Below are 17,869 nucleotides of genomic sequence, written 5' to 3' on the forward strand. Positions count from 1 at the left end.
GTCTGTACAGGAGTTGCAGCGATGGGACAAGACTGTAACTACCAATTGGACACCATGAAATTGGGGAGAGAAAAGGGTTAATAAAAAAGGAATCAAACCATTCTGCATTACAACTTAATAAGAGCCAGGTAAATGAGTAATCTGTTTGGATAAGGGAATTGTAAATATAAATTACACTTGTTTTACATCTATTTGTTGCACCCTCTACAACCACTGTGATTATTATTTGACCATGCTGGTCATCTATGAACGTTTGGACATCTTGAAGAACGATCTGGCCTTAATGGCCATGTACTCGTATAATCTCTACCCGGCACAGCCAGAAGAGGACTGGCCACCCCTCAGAGCATGGTTCCTCTCTAGGTTTCTTTCTAGATTTCAACCTTTCCAGGGAGCTTTTCCTAGCCACCCTGCTTCTACATCTGCATTGCTTTCTGTTTGGGGTTTTAGGCTGGGTTTCTGTATAAGCACATTGTGACATCTGCTGATGTAAAAAGGGCTTTATAAATATATTTGATTGATTGATTTTACCGTATAATCGCTGGAGGAGACAAATGTGCAACCAGTCATATGGCAGCAAACTGAAGCATTGCAACATATCAACTTTCCCACAGTAAAGTTTATGAAATGTTGTGTCATTATGCAGAATTTAAATTGTACAGCCTTTTAACTTGCAGGGATGGGCACTCTCAAATGTCTTAATTATAGGCTACCCCGACTTTCTCTGTTTCCTATTTCTATCATGTTAAATATGATCCACTGTCAGTGTCGATCTGTTTCCTATTTCTATCAGGTTAAATATGATCCACTCTCAGTAGGCCTAATAACTACACCTATTCAACAACCCATTTACTGTTGGTTCCCTTCAGTTGGTAGGCTTTAGCCTACATTATCATTCCATTTAATTACATTGTTTCGTTTACCTTTTATTTGCTGAGGATCACATGTAGGCTAATTAAATCATTATGGAGTGGAGTGCAGACCAAGCCGTAACAGTTTGAACCCGACCCATTGGCGCATTAATGGTTAGTGTAGGCAATAGATGATGGTCTAGCCTACTATTTTACACTATTTCCCCACCGTTTTCTTTCTTTTGTGCTTAAAGGCTCTACAAACCAGTTTTTTTTAATGATTCATAAATACTTTCCTAAACCTAAATGATCAACAAGATCAGAGTATTTTTAAAATCTATCAATTGGTGCTGAAATGGAGATGAATAAGCATATATTTAGATGGCTTTCTTTCATTGATCCCTAATATTCTGAACCCGTTCTCTCAATATATTCTAGTCTGTTGACAAAATTCAAACTAAAAGGTATTTAAAGGGATGGCTTACGATAAATGTACTGAAAACCCTTTTAGATGAAAACTTCACGAGAAATTCTGTTGACCAGCAAGTGGGAGGGTTTTCAGCAGTTTAATGTCATTTATTCAGAGCGCGCAAGGTAGCCACAGCTGCAGAGTGCGATACAAGACTGAATAAGGTGTTAATACGAAATACTGAGAAGTGCATAGGAAAGGCACGTATAGGAAAGACGTACATTTCCTAAGTCTGAATCGGCCCCTATGAGCACGGTAAGTTTGAGTGCCAACCCTGTCGAGGAACCAGTCAGGGCGACTCCCAGAGCCGTCGATGCGAACCCTGATCTTCTTCAGAGGAGCGACGTCATCTATCTCCAGGTTAAACGTGTCCTCTTGACCTCTCTCAAACCTGTGGAGGAAGACATGGCTAGATAAGTACAAGGGCTCCAATGGTTCGAATAATCGTGGCCAAGAAAAAATTGCCTCTTAAACTCTGAACCCCTCTGGTGGCATTTTCTAAATGACGCATAATACTGTATACTACCCTCACAAAGTACATTTCAGTTTCAAAACTATAAGTCCTACAAACACATACTGTTAGAAAGGTAAGGACTGTGGGATTCTTATAAAAATGCGACAAAATAATTACTGAAATGTACCGTTTTTTTGTACAGTGCCCCCCAATTGTCCCCATGTTGGAGAATAAGAGATTTGAAAGTCTAGGTTTGAAATAAAACATGTCACCAATTACTGTTCCAGAAGTATTTTTTTTTATATAAAGAATATACATTTGTAAGTTCTTTTGGCCTCGAAACATGCGCAAACTCCCATAGGAACACAGCCATTTTAAAAGTGCAGGGCTTGTGCAACGTGCCATGCCTTCATTTATCGTCTTATAGGAATTATATACATATGAGAGAGCTGAAGTCTCTATCCATCTTTGCTGTAAATACACCCCCTGTCTGATTCCAAATTCGTCCACTAGATCGCAGTAGGAGATCACATGACGTCTCTTAGCCACTTGAAACCAGTTGCGTCTAGTTTGGGTAGTGAGTCACTGTGCTAAAATGGCTGAACGGATTTTCAAGCCTGACATCTTAAAATGACCTTAGCAATTAAGGCTTTCAAGTTTGTGTTGTTGAATTAAGACAGGTGAGGAACCTTAAAACGCATTTTCCCATTCACGTTTCCTATTGTAAACGATGAGCTAGATCAACGGCGCATGTGGAGGATGCATACAAGGAAATGTGGATGGAGAAGCATATGCATTGCTTTACAATGACTACCAGGGTGTACCCTTTCCATGCATACTAAATGTTTGCACTTTTGGTGACTTGACCTACATTGCATACTCCATGAATATGACCATAGCGTATTATTTATGGCCTTTATGTGAGCCGGTGAAAAAACTTGCCGGCCCAGTACATGGCCCAAAGCAACTGTTCAGAGTTTAACAGGCTAGGGTAGGGTACCCCATAATATCATCACATGGACATCCCCCGATGTTGGCCCCCTAATGTTGGTACAGCCCTATACAAGTCAACCCAGTCAACACTAGAGTCACTCTATTGAATGACAGTGTGATGTCACCTGTCCTCATTCTTGGGCAGCAGCATCTCCTCTGTGCTCCCATTGGCTCCAAACACAGACAGGAAGATGTTGGTGTCCGTTCCTGCATCCTGGGTGTCGCCTGTGATGACCGTGGCCACATAGATGATCTGGAGGGGAAACATACATGTGTCCTGTATTTAAGCCCCATTGAGATAGCAGAATCTCTTTCAAGGAAGCCCTCACCACGATGGAGCATCCCAAGCACAGGTATGTATATAAACATCCAATCACATTGAAAACACCTCTCTGTCACATAGCGGTATTCAGTGTGTTATTGTCCCAACAAACTTACCTTCCGGACGATATTGATACTGTTGGCATCTAGTACGTTGAACAGTCTGCCGGTGAGACCGTCGCCTCTGTCCTTGGCTAACCAGCACTTACACTGGAAGATGTACTTGATGCCTTTGGTCGGCACAGCAACCGACAGCTCGTCCACCAACCAGCAGCTCTCTGGGGTTGCCCCATTATGACCCAGCTGGAGGGGGGAGAGAAAGAGCAAGAGGGAGAGAAAGAGATAAATATAGGAAGCGAGGAAGAGAGAGAGGTAGAGGCAACCACAAAAGCTGGTAACCTATTAAAATCAAATGTCCAAATATCAGCCTTATTCTTAGCTTAATCCTAACCCTACATGGGTAATGAACAGCTTCCATTCTAGCATGACAAGCCTAGTGAGTAGCGTCCTCATCCTTACCTCCACCCTCTTGATCTCTCCCACGTCAGTTCCGTAACACTGGAAGTTCTCCATGGTCCCTGCGGCGAAGCTCTTCTTCCCCTCAGGCAGGTCCAGCCACAGACGCTCCGTCTCAATGTCATTGGGTCCCATAACGATGACATAAACCCTGGCTGTGGTGCTGGCGTCAGGGTCCATAGCAGTAGACACAGTGAAGTGGTAGGGGATGACTGGCCAGCAGGAAGGAAAGAGAACACCCACAGAGTGTTTACATGCACCCAGAGTTTAATGAAGCAATGTTGCAAACAATGTGCTCGCTTACCTGGACCTTCCTCTACGACCGCCTTTTTCTTCTTCTTCTTGTTTGCATTCCTGTCCAGCCCTGTCTTGGCCTGGGTGCTCTTCTTGTATGGATCAACGTTCCTCTCACCCTCATAATCCTGGGAAGTGCCAAAACAATCCACTAAAGAACATCACAATGATGCCAACAGTTCTGATGAGACTAGAACAATGCCAGAAGCTCTGGATATTGCTTTGGGGGGGCTTTGTGTGAAAAAATCTGTAATATAAACCCTATTACTGTTACCTTGATGTAGAAGGTTCTCTCGATGCGTTTGTCCTCCTTCTTCTTGGAAAGCCAACGCTCACACAGGAACATATATACCTCCTCTGTTTCCATGTCCATCACCTCTACCTGGTCCAGGTACCAGTCTGTCCCCATAAATTCGGAGTTGTCGTGGCGAATACGGATCTTAAACACCTGGCCAAGATCCACCGCCTCGATGGAGAACTTATCCACCTGGGAGAGAGAAGAAGAAAGGACCCCATGCAGTGAAGTCAAATTAACCGGTCTGCTCTTAGTGACTACGATGGACTGAGAGAGGCATGAGGGAATCAGGGACCAGTCCTCCATTACATTAATTAGTTACCCCTAATAGACAGTGTTAGTATCCCATGGAACTACATGGTAAACTACACTGAACAAAAATATAAACGGAACATGCAAGATTTTACTGAGTTACAGTCGACATAATGAAATCAATCAATTTAAATACATGAATTACGCCCTAATCTATGGATTTCAAATGACTGGAAATAAAGATATGCATTTGTTGGTTACAGATATCTTCAAAAAAAGGTAAGGGCGTGGATCAGGAAACCAGTCAGTATCTGGTGAGACCATCATTTGCTTTATGCATCTCCTTCGCATAGAGTTGATCAGGCTGTTGATAGTGGGCTTCGGAATGTTGTCCTCTTGAATGGCTGAGCGAAGTTGCTGGATATTGTTGGGAACTGAAACACACTGTCGTACACGTCGATCCAGAGCATCCCAAACATGCTCAACGTGCGAAATGAGTGAGTATGCAGGCCATGGAAGAACTGGGACATTTTCAGCTTCCAGGAATTCTGTACATGCTGTTTGACATCTACCTGGTACAGTTGAAACCGGGATTCATCCGTGAAGAGCATACTTCTCTAGCGTGCCAGTGGCCATCAAAGGTGACCATTTGCCCACTGAAATCGGTTATGATTCTGAACTGCCTCTGGTGAGCCCAACAAGGAGAGATGAGCTTCCCTGAGACGGTTTCTGACAGTTTGTGCAGAAATTCTTTGGTTGTGCAATCCCCCAGTTTCATCAGCTGTCCGGGTGATTGGTCTCAGACGATAATGCAGGTGAAGAAGCCGGATGTGGAGGTCCTGGGCTGACTGACGTGGTTACACGTGGTCTGCGGTTGTGACGCCAGTTGGACGTACTGCCAAATTCTCTAAAACGACATTGTATGGTAGAGAAATGAACATTCAATTATCTGGCAACAGCTCTGGTGGACGTTCCTGCAGTCACCATGCCAATTGCACACTCCCCCAAAACTTGACACATCTGTTGCATCGTGTTGTGTGACAAAACTGCACATTTCTGAGTGGCCTTTTATTGTCGCCAGCACAAGGTCCACCTGTGTGATGATCATGCTGTTTAATCAGCTCTTTGATATTTATTTATTTTTTATTTATTTGACCTTTATTTAACTAGGCAAGTCAGTTAAGAACAAATTCTTATTTTCAATGACGGCCTAGGAACAGTGGGTTAACTGCCTGTTCAGGGGCAGAACAACAGATTTGTACCTTGTCAGCTCGGGGGTTTGAACTTGCAACCTTCCGGTTACTAGTCCAACCACTAGGCTACCCTGCCGCCCCACCTGTCAGGTGGATGGGTTATCTTGACCAAGGAGAAATGCTCACTAACAGGGATGTAAACAAATTTGTGCACAACATTTGAGATAAATAAGCTTTTTGTGCATTTGGAAAAATTCTGGGATCTTTTATTTCTCATGAAACATGGGTCCAACACTTTACATGTTGCGTTCATATTTTTGTTCAGTATATATGGTAACTTTGCAACTTAATGTAAAGTGTTACCACATAATAACACACATACCGCCCCTCTTTCAAACTTGTTGCTGTTGCTCTCAGACTTGCTGAGTTTGCGTTCCCCCGTGTCTCCCAGGTCTCCGTAGATGGTGAGAAACACTTTGGCGTCGGTCCCTCCTCCGTACATGTCACCCGTTCTCACAGACACCTTATAGGTGTGAGCTGGAGAACATTAATGGCAGTCATTAATGTCAATTCAATGTAACAGAACAGGAGGGAGGATATCTCTCATATGACCATGTATAGGAAGCTAGGGACCTACTTTCAAGGGCATCCTCCACCTCCATCTCTGTGTGTTTCAGTTTTCCTTCCTTCAGCAGTTTCTCTGTGATAATATCAGAGGGAACGAGCTCTCTCACCGTCTCCCCATCGTCCTCTGACTTGGCCAACCAGCGCTCACACGGTAAGATGGTCGTCTCCGAACCCTGAGGGGCAGCCATGTTGGAAGGGTTTTTGATTAGTTTAATGAATTATACTTTGATTATCTGATTCGACTGAACTGATTAACACAATGGGGTAAAGATTACTGTAGGGGATGCTACTGCTCAAACCTCACTCTTCTGTCATCTCAGAGATGAGAAGCAGAGAGAGTGAACAGGGTGAAGAGGACAACGTTTTTTAAATAAGACACAGCCCATTCATGAGTGAATGAGGACAGGGGAGAAGGAATGAGACGCAGTTCTTCAGTACCTTTCCCTTCCTGAGTAGGCGTCTGATCTCTACTCTGTCAAGGTGCCAGCCAGGGTTGGTGCCGCTGTTGTCGTGGCCAATACGGATCTTCTCAATGACATCACCCACATCCTCCAACTACAGGCACATACAGTACCAGTCAAAAGTTTGGACACACCTACTCATTCAAGGGTTTTTCTTTATTTTCACTATTTTCAACATTGTAGAATAATAGTGAAGACATCAAAACTATGAAATAACACATATGGAATAATGTAGTAACCAAAATAGTGTTAAACAAATCAAAATATATTTCATATCAAAGTAGCCACCCTTTGCCTTGACGACAACTTTGCACACGATTGGCATTATCTCAACCAGCTTCATGAGGTAGTCACCTGGAATGCATTTCAATTAACAGGTGTGCCTTGTTAAAAGTTCATGTGGAATTTATTTCCTTCTTAATGCGTTTAAGCCAATCAGTGTTGTTTTGACAAGGTAGGGGTGGTATACAGAAGATGACCCTATTTGGTAAAAGACCAAGTCCATATTATGGCAAGAACAGCTCAAATAAGCAAAGAGAAACAACAGTCCATCATTACTTTAAGACTTTAAGGCCAGTCAATGTGGAAAATTTCAAGAACTTTGAAAGTTTCTTCAAGTCCAGCCGCAAAAAACATCAAGCGCTAACTGGCTCTCATGAGGACCGCCACTGGAAGAGCCAGAGTTACCTCTGCTGCAGAGGATAAGTTCATTAGAGTTACCAGTCTCAGAAATTGCATCCCAAATAAATAATTCACAGAGTTCAAGTAACAGACATCTCAACATCAACTGTTCAGAGAAAACTAAGTGAATCTGGCCTTCATAGTTGAACTGCTGCAAAGATACCACTACTAAAGGACACCAATAACAATAAGATACTTTCTTGGGCCAAGAAACACGAGCAATGGATGTTAGACCTGGTGGACATATGTCCTTTGGGCTGATGAGTCCAAATATGAGATTTTTGGTTCCAACCGTAGTGTCTTTGTGAGAGGCAGAGTAGGTGAACAGATGATCTCTGCATGTTTTTGTTCCCACCGTGAAGCATGGAGAAGTATGTGTGATGATGTAGGGGTGCTTTGCTGATGACACTGTCTGTGATTTATTTAGAATTGAAGGCACACTTAACCAGCATGGCTACCACAGCATTCTGCAGTAATACGCCATCACATCTGGTTTGCGATCAATGGGACTATCATTTGTTTTTCAACAGGACAATGACCCAACACACCTCCAGGCTGTGTAAGGGATATTTGACCAAGAAGGAGAGTGATGGAGTGCTGCATCAGATGACCTGGCCTTCACAATCACCCGACCTCAACCCAAGTGAGATGGTTTGGAATGAGTTGGACTGCAGAGTGAAGGAAAAGCAGCCAACAAGTGCTCAGCTCCTTCAAGACTGTTGAAAAAGCATTCCAGGTTAAGCTGGTTGAGAGAATGCCAAGCGCGCGCAAAGCTGTCATAACAGAAAAGGGTGGCTACTTTGAAGAATCTAAAATATATTTTGATTAGTTTAACACTTTTTTGGTTACTACATGATTCCATATGTGTTATTTCATAGTTTTGATGTCTTCACTATTATTCTACAATGTAGAAAATAGTAAAAATAAAGAAAACCCTTGAATGAGTAGGTGTATCCAAACTTTTGACTGGTACTGGATATCATACAGCACATTAGATTAAATGCCATCCACTTTTACATTTCATTCTGTAGTCTTGGCATATACTGTATGTAAACACTTATCTTCTCAAATGTAAAAGTATATCATTTGTATGGTTTAAGACAGGAACAGTCATACACACCTCCACGATAAACATATCCTCAGCTCCTCTCTCGAAGAACAGCCTTCTCTCTCGCTTGTTGACACACAGGTGTTTCTGCTGGGTGCAGAGGCCCTTCCAGCCGTAAAGAACTATAAACACGTCTGCATCTGTCCCAGCACCAAACACATCACTTGTGTACATCTTGATCTCATAGGGGACAACTGAAAAGCGAAATGAGATGGTTTGATGTCACTATGACAGATCAGTAGTCACCGACCCCAGTCCTAAAGTGTCACAGCTACAGAGCATAGGGCTTATTCATCTCCTCCGGGTGAACAGTAGATTAGTTGAATACTGTAGGTTAGTTAGTGCTTGGCACAGGAACAACAGGCTGCACACCCAAGAAAACAGTTCTTGACAGCAGAGTACATTGTAAGGATCCTTGGAAAGTGTTGTAAAAACATAGTATCATACTCCAAACCTGTTTAAATGTTAAAGAGCATGACTTACATGGCATGTAGAGTTCAGTCTGGAGCTCGTTGGGGTACAGGTCTCTCACTATGGCCCCATCATCCTCTCCATTATCTAGCCAACGGCCACATGGGAAACGGAGTCTCTGGCCCTGAGAGGGGGCGTCGATCTCCACCCAGTCCAGAAACCAACCAGGAGAGCCACCTTGGCACCAGACACAGACACAGTGGTCATGAGGTCTGGGGTTTCATAAAATGGGGATGTTTGTATTCTTTTCAACTTTGTTAATTGGTGGATATGAGTGGAAGGATGAACCCGTGATCTCACCTGAGTTGTCATGGCCGATGCGTAGCTTTTCCAGCTCTCCCAGGTCCACAGCCTCCACAGTGAATTCATCCACCATGCCCTGCTCAAACTTGTTCTTATGGATCTTACACGCCTTCAGGTTGATTATCCCTGGAATAGACAGTCATGAGTTTAGGGATAGGAATATTAGTAGTTCACAAACATGTTTACATTTTGAAATATGAATTTAAATAAGCTATAACCCCCCCCCCCCCCCCAAAAAAAAATGAAGATTAAAAATAATAATAATAACACTGGCCCACATTATAATGCCACTATAATGGAGCTTGTACTGTATTTCATAGCACCTGTATCATCTTTTTCTCCATAAATGATAGCAAAAACATTGGCATCCGTTCCAGCATGTTTCTTATCTCCTGTCTTTATTTTCAGGGCTAGAGTTGTAGACATAGCTGTAAGAAAACAAGCAAAAATAACAAGAGAGCGATCTGTTATTGACTGTTCATAATACTGTTATTAAAGTTATTATAGACACTAATAATATGAATCATCAAAACAACTTTCGTGTTAACCACTGAGGAGTTGTCAACAGCAAAAACACCCACACTGGTCGAGGCTCTTACCTTTCTGCTCAAGCCCCAGGGTAGCTGCACCTGTCCCCTCCTCATCATCGTCCCTCTTCATGAAGGCCTCATCCACGGGCACCAGCTCCCTGGCGATCTGTCCATCATCCTCATCCACCGCCAGCCAACGGTTACATGGGAAGTAGTACCTGTGTCAAGACAGATACTTAACATTACTTGCGTAACTCCAGTTCTATGATAATAGAGTGAGGTGTCTCTTATGGGAATTCGCTTCATAGCGAAAGAATCCAATCACACAACATCTCTCACAGACAGAGGTCGATTGGCCATTGAGGGGAGCCCCTCTCTGAATATAAGTGGCCACGCGCCCGCCCTCTGGTCATTCTCCCTCTCTTCCTTGTGAAGATCACTACACTCTCTAAGCTCTCCTCAGCACGACTTGATCCGTGTCTTGCTGTTTAACTGTTTGAATCTGCTCGGTTGTAGCTAGCATCACATGGCTAGCTACTGAGACTTGTTTAAAGCACGCCGCAAGGCTTAGCTAACCCGGCTAGCTAACCACCACTAGCTCTTCCTATCTGCTCAGACAGTATAATTGTCAGCTTTCTCTCTGGTTAAGTTCAACCTACGTTTACTCTTAGCCTTGACTAGACCGACCGACCCCGCTTCACAGCTGGACGGTCAAGACAGGCTCTTTGTTCGCCAAAGGACTATGCTGCACAACACTTTTCTTTGGCTAACATTGTGCTAACTAGCTAGGCTATTAACCACGAGGCGTACGCTAGCTAGCTTATGATTTGCCCGCGTACACAACCTTTGTGTTCTTCTCGTGGCAAGGAACCCGCAACCGCTTCACAGGGTGAACCGAGCAGAGCTCCTGCCCCAGCACCCACACACCTGTGTCCATGTGGGGACATGATAGTAGCCAAGGATACACACTCGCGTATCGACTGCTTGGGGATGAACCTGAGTCCTGCGTGCATTGTAGAGAGTGGCCGAGAACCGACCTCAAATGGAGACTACACAGAGCAGGCCCTCCACGAGACCCCTCACAGCGAGGAGGCGGCCCCACAACCCCAATTCCATCACTTCCGGGCAGAGGTAATGGATGGTTTCCCCGCAGACCTTCAGCTGCTGTTTGACAACCTAGCAGCTCGTTTTAGATGAGAAAGATGGCTACAGCATTAGCCGTCTCTTCCCCGACAAGGAAGAAGGGGACGAGGAAGCCCTAGGCTCAAGGCTCTCCAACGCCCTGAGCAGAGCATCTTTGCCAGATAAGAAAAACAGGCGTATCGATGTCTACAGGCGGGACGTGGCCAAGCTCAATATTGTAGTGCCTGTGCCTATGGGGGCAGCGACGCTAAAAGGGACTGTTTTGATGGGAAGAGACGAAGGTTACGTATGTAACCACAGTTATGTGAGCTATCACTCCAATATATTGGTATCATTCCGCAGCGGAGGGATACATCCAAGGTGAGGATTTACAGATTTTCTCCCATGAAGACCTGTGTCACGGCTGAGGTCCGCCCCTATATATAGACCCCATGGCCGCGACACACGTTCTCAACATCATTTTTGAGGCGCCTCAGCACCGTAGAAGATTTGAGTGATCCATATAGATCACATAACCGTGGTTACATACGTAACCTTTGTTATGTTTCACTATATTGGATGACTCCGATATATTGTTATATCTGTACCAGACTTAATCGGTGGTAGAGGGACCTGGCCACCCAGCGCGGGACCGAGACGCAGGGGCCGTCAATGTGGAAAGGGGATCCCGGCACAGTCCCCGGAAGGGGAGGCGACGCCCAGGACCGCTGAACCAACCGCTGAGGGAGGTGCCACATTTACCCGAAAGTACCTAGCAAAGGTGCAAGAGGAAGCCCAGCTGGCCGCAGCACAGAAGTCAGCGAGGGGCACTCCTCTCACTAGAGCCCAGGACGCAGCCACACCTCGTGTTGAATGTGCCACAACAGATCCCAGCACTGGCCTGCCAGCCAAGCAGTATGCTGTCGTAATTGTGTCCACGATCCAGTGAGAGAGTCTCTGCTTTGATAGCCCAGCCCACAGGGCTTGCTCACCATAGTAGACAAAGAGCTGGCCTGTTGTTCTCACTGACCGTGTCCGCTCCGCATAGGCAGCCAGTGCCCGCACAGGGCACAGCATGCGGGAGGAAGGCCCAGACTCCCTCGCCACTGCCGGGGGGTCGTAAGCAGACAGGATAAAAGGGATGTTCACATGCCTGTCTGACAGAACCTTTGGAAAGAATGAAGAGTTGGGTGGAGAGATATACTCCTCCCACCTTCTTCATGGAAGTAATCACTACCAAGAAAGCCACCTTCATAGAGAGGTGTTTCAGGGAGCGAACCCCCTTCATAAACCTGGAGGTCAAGGGATGGCACCCCAATAAGCCTGTCCATCCATCCCACATGGCAGGCAGGTATAGCGGCCAAATACCCTTCAGTGTAGAGGCTTCCAAGCCCTCATCCAAGCGAGACAGCAGGTATTGGAGGACATACTGCACCCCGCACGACTCGGGCACAACCTCAATACCAGTGCACCAAGAGCAGAACAACCGCCAGCGCAACTGGTATGCCGCGGTTGTAGCCTGTACCCTCGGCATGGTGTTCATTACGCCCTCCTAACAAGGACCATTGGTGCCGTTCAGCGGCCAAGCCCACAGACTGAGGCGGTGCGGTCTCGGATGCCACAGAGTTCCCCCGGGCTGAAACAGCAGGTCGGGTCTCAGGGGCAGTGTCACAGACAACAAGGACAGAAGAAGGCTAAACCAGGGTTGTATGGAGCCACCAGCAGCAGACGATGCTCAGCCATCCTGGTCCTGTCCAGCACAGCCTGGATCAGGGGAAAAGGGGGAATGCCTAAAGCTCCAGCCCTGGCCAATCATGAGCCAGAACATCCAAGCTCAGAGGCCCTGGTGGCTCTAACATGGAGTGTGCATTGTCCAGGGAGGCAAACAGGTCCTCCTGAGCCCTCCCGATCTTGTCCCACAGGTGCTGCACCACCTGGGGATGTAGGCCCCAGCCCCAAGGTGGCGGGCCCTCCCTCAAGAGCATATCTGCTGACACATTCAGGATGCCAGGTACGTGCGAGACACTAGATGTCCCTGAGCCCAGAGAAGAAGCTCCCGTGCCATAAGTCCACCCTGATGGTTGATGTAAGCCACCACTGTGGTGTTGTCCGATCTCACCAGGACATGTCTTCCCTTCAGATGATGTGCCTGCCGCTCCAAGGGGGTAGCCAACAGCCGCAGGCCGACCTGCCCTTGGTCACACCCCCCCCAGCCAATCTGGGAGACGTGTGTGCTGACCAGTTCCCAGCGGCACATCCTCTGCATCTCCACCCCACCTGAGAGAAAGGAGCGACAGAGCCACCTCAACAATGCCCTGAGGCACTGTGCGGTCACCCATAGCTGGCGGTGACGGTGGCGCATTCAGGTGTAGCCGGTGGGAGTTGAACCACCGTTGAAGAGGTCGGAGATGGAGAAAGCCCAACAGGCGTTGTCAGGTCAGGGCGGATACCACCCGCCCTTGCCGAAAGGGGTTGATGTGGGTCAGGAGCATGTCTCTGTCTGACAGGACCTGGGTCCTGGTCGGAGCACAAATCAGCCAATCGTCCAGGTAATTGAGGATCATCAAATCACCGGGACGTGAGAGGTGCCAGGACAGCGTCCATGCATTTTGTGAAAGTACGGGGTGCCAAGGAGAGGCCGAAGGGAAGAACCATGAATTCATAAGCCGTCCCTTTGAAAGTGAATCGGAGGTACCAATGAGCTGGGTGAACAGGAACATGGAAATACGCAGCGTCACAAACCACTGGTCCCTGGACACGGCCTGCAACACGTGGGCTGGGGACAGCATGTAGAACCTCAGTACCTTCAAGTACCCATCGAGATTGCGGATGTCCAGAATCGCTTGCAACCCTTCGTCTCTTTTTGGGACCGCAAAATAATTGGAGTAGAGCCCACCTAGCCGTTCTGATGTCTCGATCATGCGGATGGCACCCTTGTCCAGGAGTGAGGAGATCTCCAGCCGCAGGGTTTTCTTCTTCAGGGGGTAGGCCACCGTGGTGACACGAAGGCCCCTGAAAGACGGGAGCCGGCACCAGAATTGGACTCCACACCCTCCTCCCACTTTGCCCTTTGAGACTGGGCGAAGCAGCCGAGGCCGGGGAAGGGTGTGTCAGGGGTCCTGCCGGGGACCGCCTCTCCTCTGGCGCCCCGATGCCGTCTGGGCAGGTAGGAAGAGCTAATGGTGGTTAGCTTGACTTGCGGCGTGAGCTAGCTTCAGTAGCTAGCCGTGTGACACTAGCTACAACCAGAAACTAATTCTACTCGAAGCAAAAACTTTCCTTCGGGTCATTACTCAACACAAAGACTAGAGCTGACGTCCTACATTCAGTAGCGTTTACCTTTACGGCTCACCTGAAAACATTAAGCAGGAAGACAGGGATCAAGTGGCGCTCAGGAGAGCATAGAGAGCGTAGTGATCTTCGCAAGTAAGAGAGTGAGAATGACCAGAGGGCGGGTGCGTGGCCACTTATGAGGGAGGGCTCATTGTCCACTCATTGTCCACCATTGTCTGTGACAGACGTTGTGTGATTGGATTATTTTGTATTGAATTAGCTATCGAGCAAATCCTCATAGTGAGACACCAAACTATTATTTGGAAGAGAACCATATTCAGTCACACACTTTGTTGTTGCACACAGATACACTTTATGTTCAACCATGAGAGTGAGTATTCTGTCATATCTAGGATAGTGATAAGATCATTTGTGAGTGTAGCTACAATATGGAATAAACGAGAGGAAGTGACTCCTGTCTGGGTGAATCTCAATAGTTTAAAGTAGCCTCCTCTCCTCAGACTATTAGGATGCACCCAAAAGTGACTTACGTGGTGTCATCCTTGGTGTCCACTATCTCCACGCGATCCAGGTACCAAGAGGAGTAAGACGCTGCGTTGTCCTGACGAATGCGTAGCTTCCGCAGGGGGCCCAGCTCAATGGCTGTTATGGTGAACACATCCTCCTGTATGACAACAGCAACATTGACAGAAAGACTTTTGGGGATTCTTTACTCTTGCAACTGATGTTTTTTTGCTACCTAGAACCATAAAGGGTTCTTCAGCTGTCCTTGTACTGTTTTAGTAAGAAGGGATTTGTAACATGTATACACCAGATGATTAGAGGTGCCAAAACAGCAGTCTTGAATAAAAGTCTGTCATCTTCCATAGAAAGAGTCTCAAAACGGTCTCATATTTCCCACATAGCACACTATCTACTCATTTGGTAAATAAGGTCTTATAAAAGTGTGTCACTGATTCATGACAAGAGGTCCCTCTCTAGGCTGATGCAATAAATAAAACACATTGTTTGTGGACGTGTACTTCTCCTTGCTCCAAAGAGCCAAAACTTAAGCTCAATAATTCACTGGTTCACATTTAGTGATTAGTAAACATATACCTACGCTACTTTGAATAAGAGGATGCACGCTATCAGGTTTGTCAATGTAGCGACAGACAGGGTGACAGGTTCAGTGACTTTGGCGACTACTTCCAGCTCTTAGTCACAGATGGCCTAATGGACCTAATGTAATCCTAGAGAAACACTCAGAGCAACAGTCTGCATGGAAGCTCATATTGCTGAATATGTGTTTTGTGTCTAGTGAGGGTCTGATTATTGATTTCCCAAGGGATATGTAAAGCTAATGAGGGCATTGTGGGCATTCCACGTACAATAGCACTTGCCTGGGTGACAGTTTATTAAAGCAACATTGTAGCATTGCAGAATGCACACAAAGTCAGGTACCCAAGCTACAAGAATACCTGGAATCATGCAGAACTAGGCCAAAGTCCGGTCTCCCTATACCAGCTACAGTATATACTTTGTAGACCAGTGTTTGCTAAGTAAAGCACTGCTTAACTTCAATGGACACATTGTTTTCCTGTAAGACCCATTGTTTTCCTGTAAGACCAATTGGTTTCCTGTAAGTGTTAATTTTCTCCCCATGTAGTGTGACTCCTCTCTCACCTGCCCTGACTCAAATTTATTGAGGTTGCCTGACTTCCTGAGGAGGCGCTCCCCTGTGTCCCCGTTCTCCCCATAAATATTGATGTAGACATTGGCGTCAGTCCCAGCCCCCAGCATGTCCCCGGTGAAGACGCACACTTCATAGGTGTTCTCTGTCAGACAATACATAGGATAGGTAAGTCAGACTTAGTTTGATCCATAAGTTAATGTGTTTGTTTGTGACTGTATTATTTGTCTACTTGCTGCAAAACAACAAAAAATGTATCCTCTTCTCTCCTCTCCCCTCTCCAGTACCTTCCAGCTGGTCTGTATCCTCAGGAAGCAGTTCCACCACCAGCTCCCCGTCCTCCTCCCCCCGGCTCAGCCAGCGTGAGCAGGGGAATACATATGTCTGCACTATCTCCTGCAACACTTCCTCTGTCTCCTCCTCCGTCTCCTGAGAATAGAATAGAGCGTTATTGAGAAAGTCTGATATTACAAAGTACAGGAAACTGAAAAAATATTTGATTTACCTTCTTTTTCTTCTTCTTCTTCTTGTCATCCTTTTTCTTCGCCTTGGTCACCATGCCCATGATTAGGTGTTTGACGTATACCTTCTCTAGGAACCAGCCGGAGCCGATCCCCGCCTCATCATGGCCGATACGCACCTTGAAGATCTTTCCTACATTGCTGGCTTCTATCTACAGTACAGTTGTCAGGACAGAAGCCAGACTTTGTTACACTGTGGCCTCTCAGAATGTAACTTCTCGGTATCCACCCTCCACCAATATGGCTAGACCTTTATAGCAAAAAAACCTTGCCATGTAACTGCAGGTTTGCTTATCCCGCACACTCTCAGAAAAAAAGGTTAAGAGTTGTTCTTAAGGCTAGGGGGCACTATTTTCATTTTTTGAAAAATAACGTTCCCAAAGTAAACGGGCTATTTCTCAGGGCCAGATGCTAGAATATGCATATAATTGACAGCTTAGGATAGAAAACACTCTAAAGTTTCCAAAACTGTACAAATATTGTCTGTGAGTATAACAGAACTGATATTGCAGGCGAAAGCCTGAGAAAAATCCAATCAGGAAGTTACTCTTATTTTGAAACCTCTGCGTACCTATGCATCCCTATTGACCATTGAAAGGGATATCAACCAGATTCATTTTTCTATGGCTTCCCTAATGTGTCTACAGTCATTAGACATAGTTTCAGGTTTTTATTTTGAAAAATGAGCGTGAACGACAACATTGCGTCAGTGGTCAGATGGTGGCTCTCAGAGTGATTTGTGCATGTTCATGAATTGTTTATTGTTCATTGATCAAGCATGGGAAACAGTGTTTAGACCCTTTACAATGAAGACCTGTGAAGTTATTTGGATTTTTATGAATTAAGACAGGGTCCTGAAAAAGGAACTGTAAGGTATCTGAAGTATGAACTGGGGTACAATTATGTACATAAACATTATTTTTTCAGGACCCTGTCTTTCAAAGATAATTCATAAAAATCCAAATAACTTAACAGATCTTCATTGTAAAGGGTCTACACTCTGTTTCCCATGCTTGATCAATGAACTATAAACAATTAATGAACATGCACCTGTGGAACGGTCGTTAAGACACTAACAGACGGTAGGCAATTAGGGTCACAGTTATGAAAACTTAGAGGCCTTTCTACTGACTCTGAAAAACACCAAAAGAAAGATGCCCAGGCATGAGGATTGCAGATGTGGCCAGGGCAATAAATTGCAATGTCCGTACTGTGAGACGCCTAGTTTTCTGTTTTGTGTTGCTGCACCTGACAGAACTGGTCGTTTTTGCTCTTTGTTATTTTGTTCAGATTTGAATAAACATCATGAACACGCACCACGTTGCGCTTTGGTCCACTCCCTCTTCTTCAGACGAGCGTTACAGAACTACCCACCACCAAAGGACCAAGCAGCGTGGTAAGGAGGACTGGACATGGGAGGACATCCTGGATGGCAAAGGAT

The 17,869-nt window shown here is 45.7% G+C and overlaps 1 protein-coding gene across 1 annotated transcript in view; it reads right to left on the reverse strand.

Moving 5' to 3' along the window:
* The window catches only part of LOC139412067 (lipoxygenase homology domain-containing protein 1-like), a 31,923-nt gene that overhangs the window by 3,254 nt on the left and 10,800 nt on the right, over positions 1 to 17,869 (reverse strand). The window contains exons 17-34 of the mRNA XM_071158862.1: positions 16,413 to 16,580; positions 16,195 to 16,336; positions 15,901 to 16,052; positions 14,766 to 14,899; positions 9,889 to 10,037; positions 9,613 to 9,717; positions 9,287 to 9,415; positions 8,999 to 9,163; positions 8,528 to 8,709; positions 6,704 to 6,820; positions 6,276 to 6,438; positions 6,021 to 6,175; positions 4,173 to 4,385; positions 3,909 to 4,026; positions 3,608 to 3,816; positions 3,206 to 3,391; positions 2,893 to 3,020; positions 1,594 to 1,711 (exon numbers count right to left, since the gene is read on the reverse strand). Of these exons, the coding sequence (XP_071014963.1) occupies positions 1,594 to 1,711; positions 2,893 to 3,020; positions 3,206 to 3,391; positions 3,608 to 3,816; positions 3,909 to 4,026; positions 4,173 to 4,385; positions 6,021 to 6,175; positions 6,276 to 6,438; positions 6,704 to 6,820; positions 8,528 to 8,709; positions 8,999 to 9,163; positions 9,287 to 9,415; positions 9,613 to 9,717; positions 9,889 to 10,037; positions 14,766 to 14,899; positions 15,901 to 16,052; positions 16,195 to 16,336; positions 16,413 to 16,580 (2,733 nt within the window). The remainder of the gene's footprint in view (positions 1 to 1,593; positions 1,712 to 2,892; positions 3,021 to 3,205; positions 3,392 to 3,607; positions 3,817 to 3,908; positions 4,027 to 4,172; positions 4,386 to 6,020; positions 6,176 to 6,275; positions 6,439 to 6,703; positions 6,821 to 8,527; positions 8,710 to 8,998; positions 9,164 to 9,286; positions 9,416 to 9,612; positions 9,718 to 9,888; positions 10,038 to 14,765; positions 14,900 to 15,900; positions 16,053 to 16,194; positions 16,337 to 16,412; positions 16,581 to 17,869) is intronic.

The sequence above is a fragment of the Oncorhynchus clarkii genome, chromosome 6 (assembly GCF_045791955.1).
Source record: "Oncorhynchus clarkii lewisi isolate Uvic-CL-2024 chromosome 6, UVic_Ocla_1.0, whole genome shotgun sequence".
Classification (NCBI taxonomy): Eukaryota; Metazoa; Chordata; class Actinopteri; order Salmoniformes; family Salmonidae; genus Oncorhynchus; species Oncorhynchus clarkii.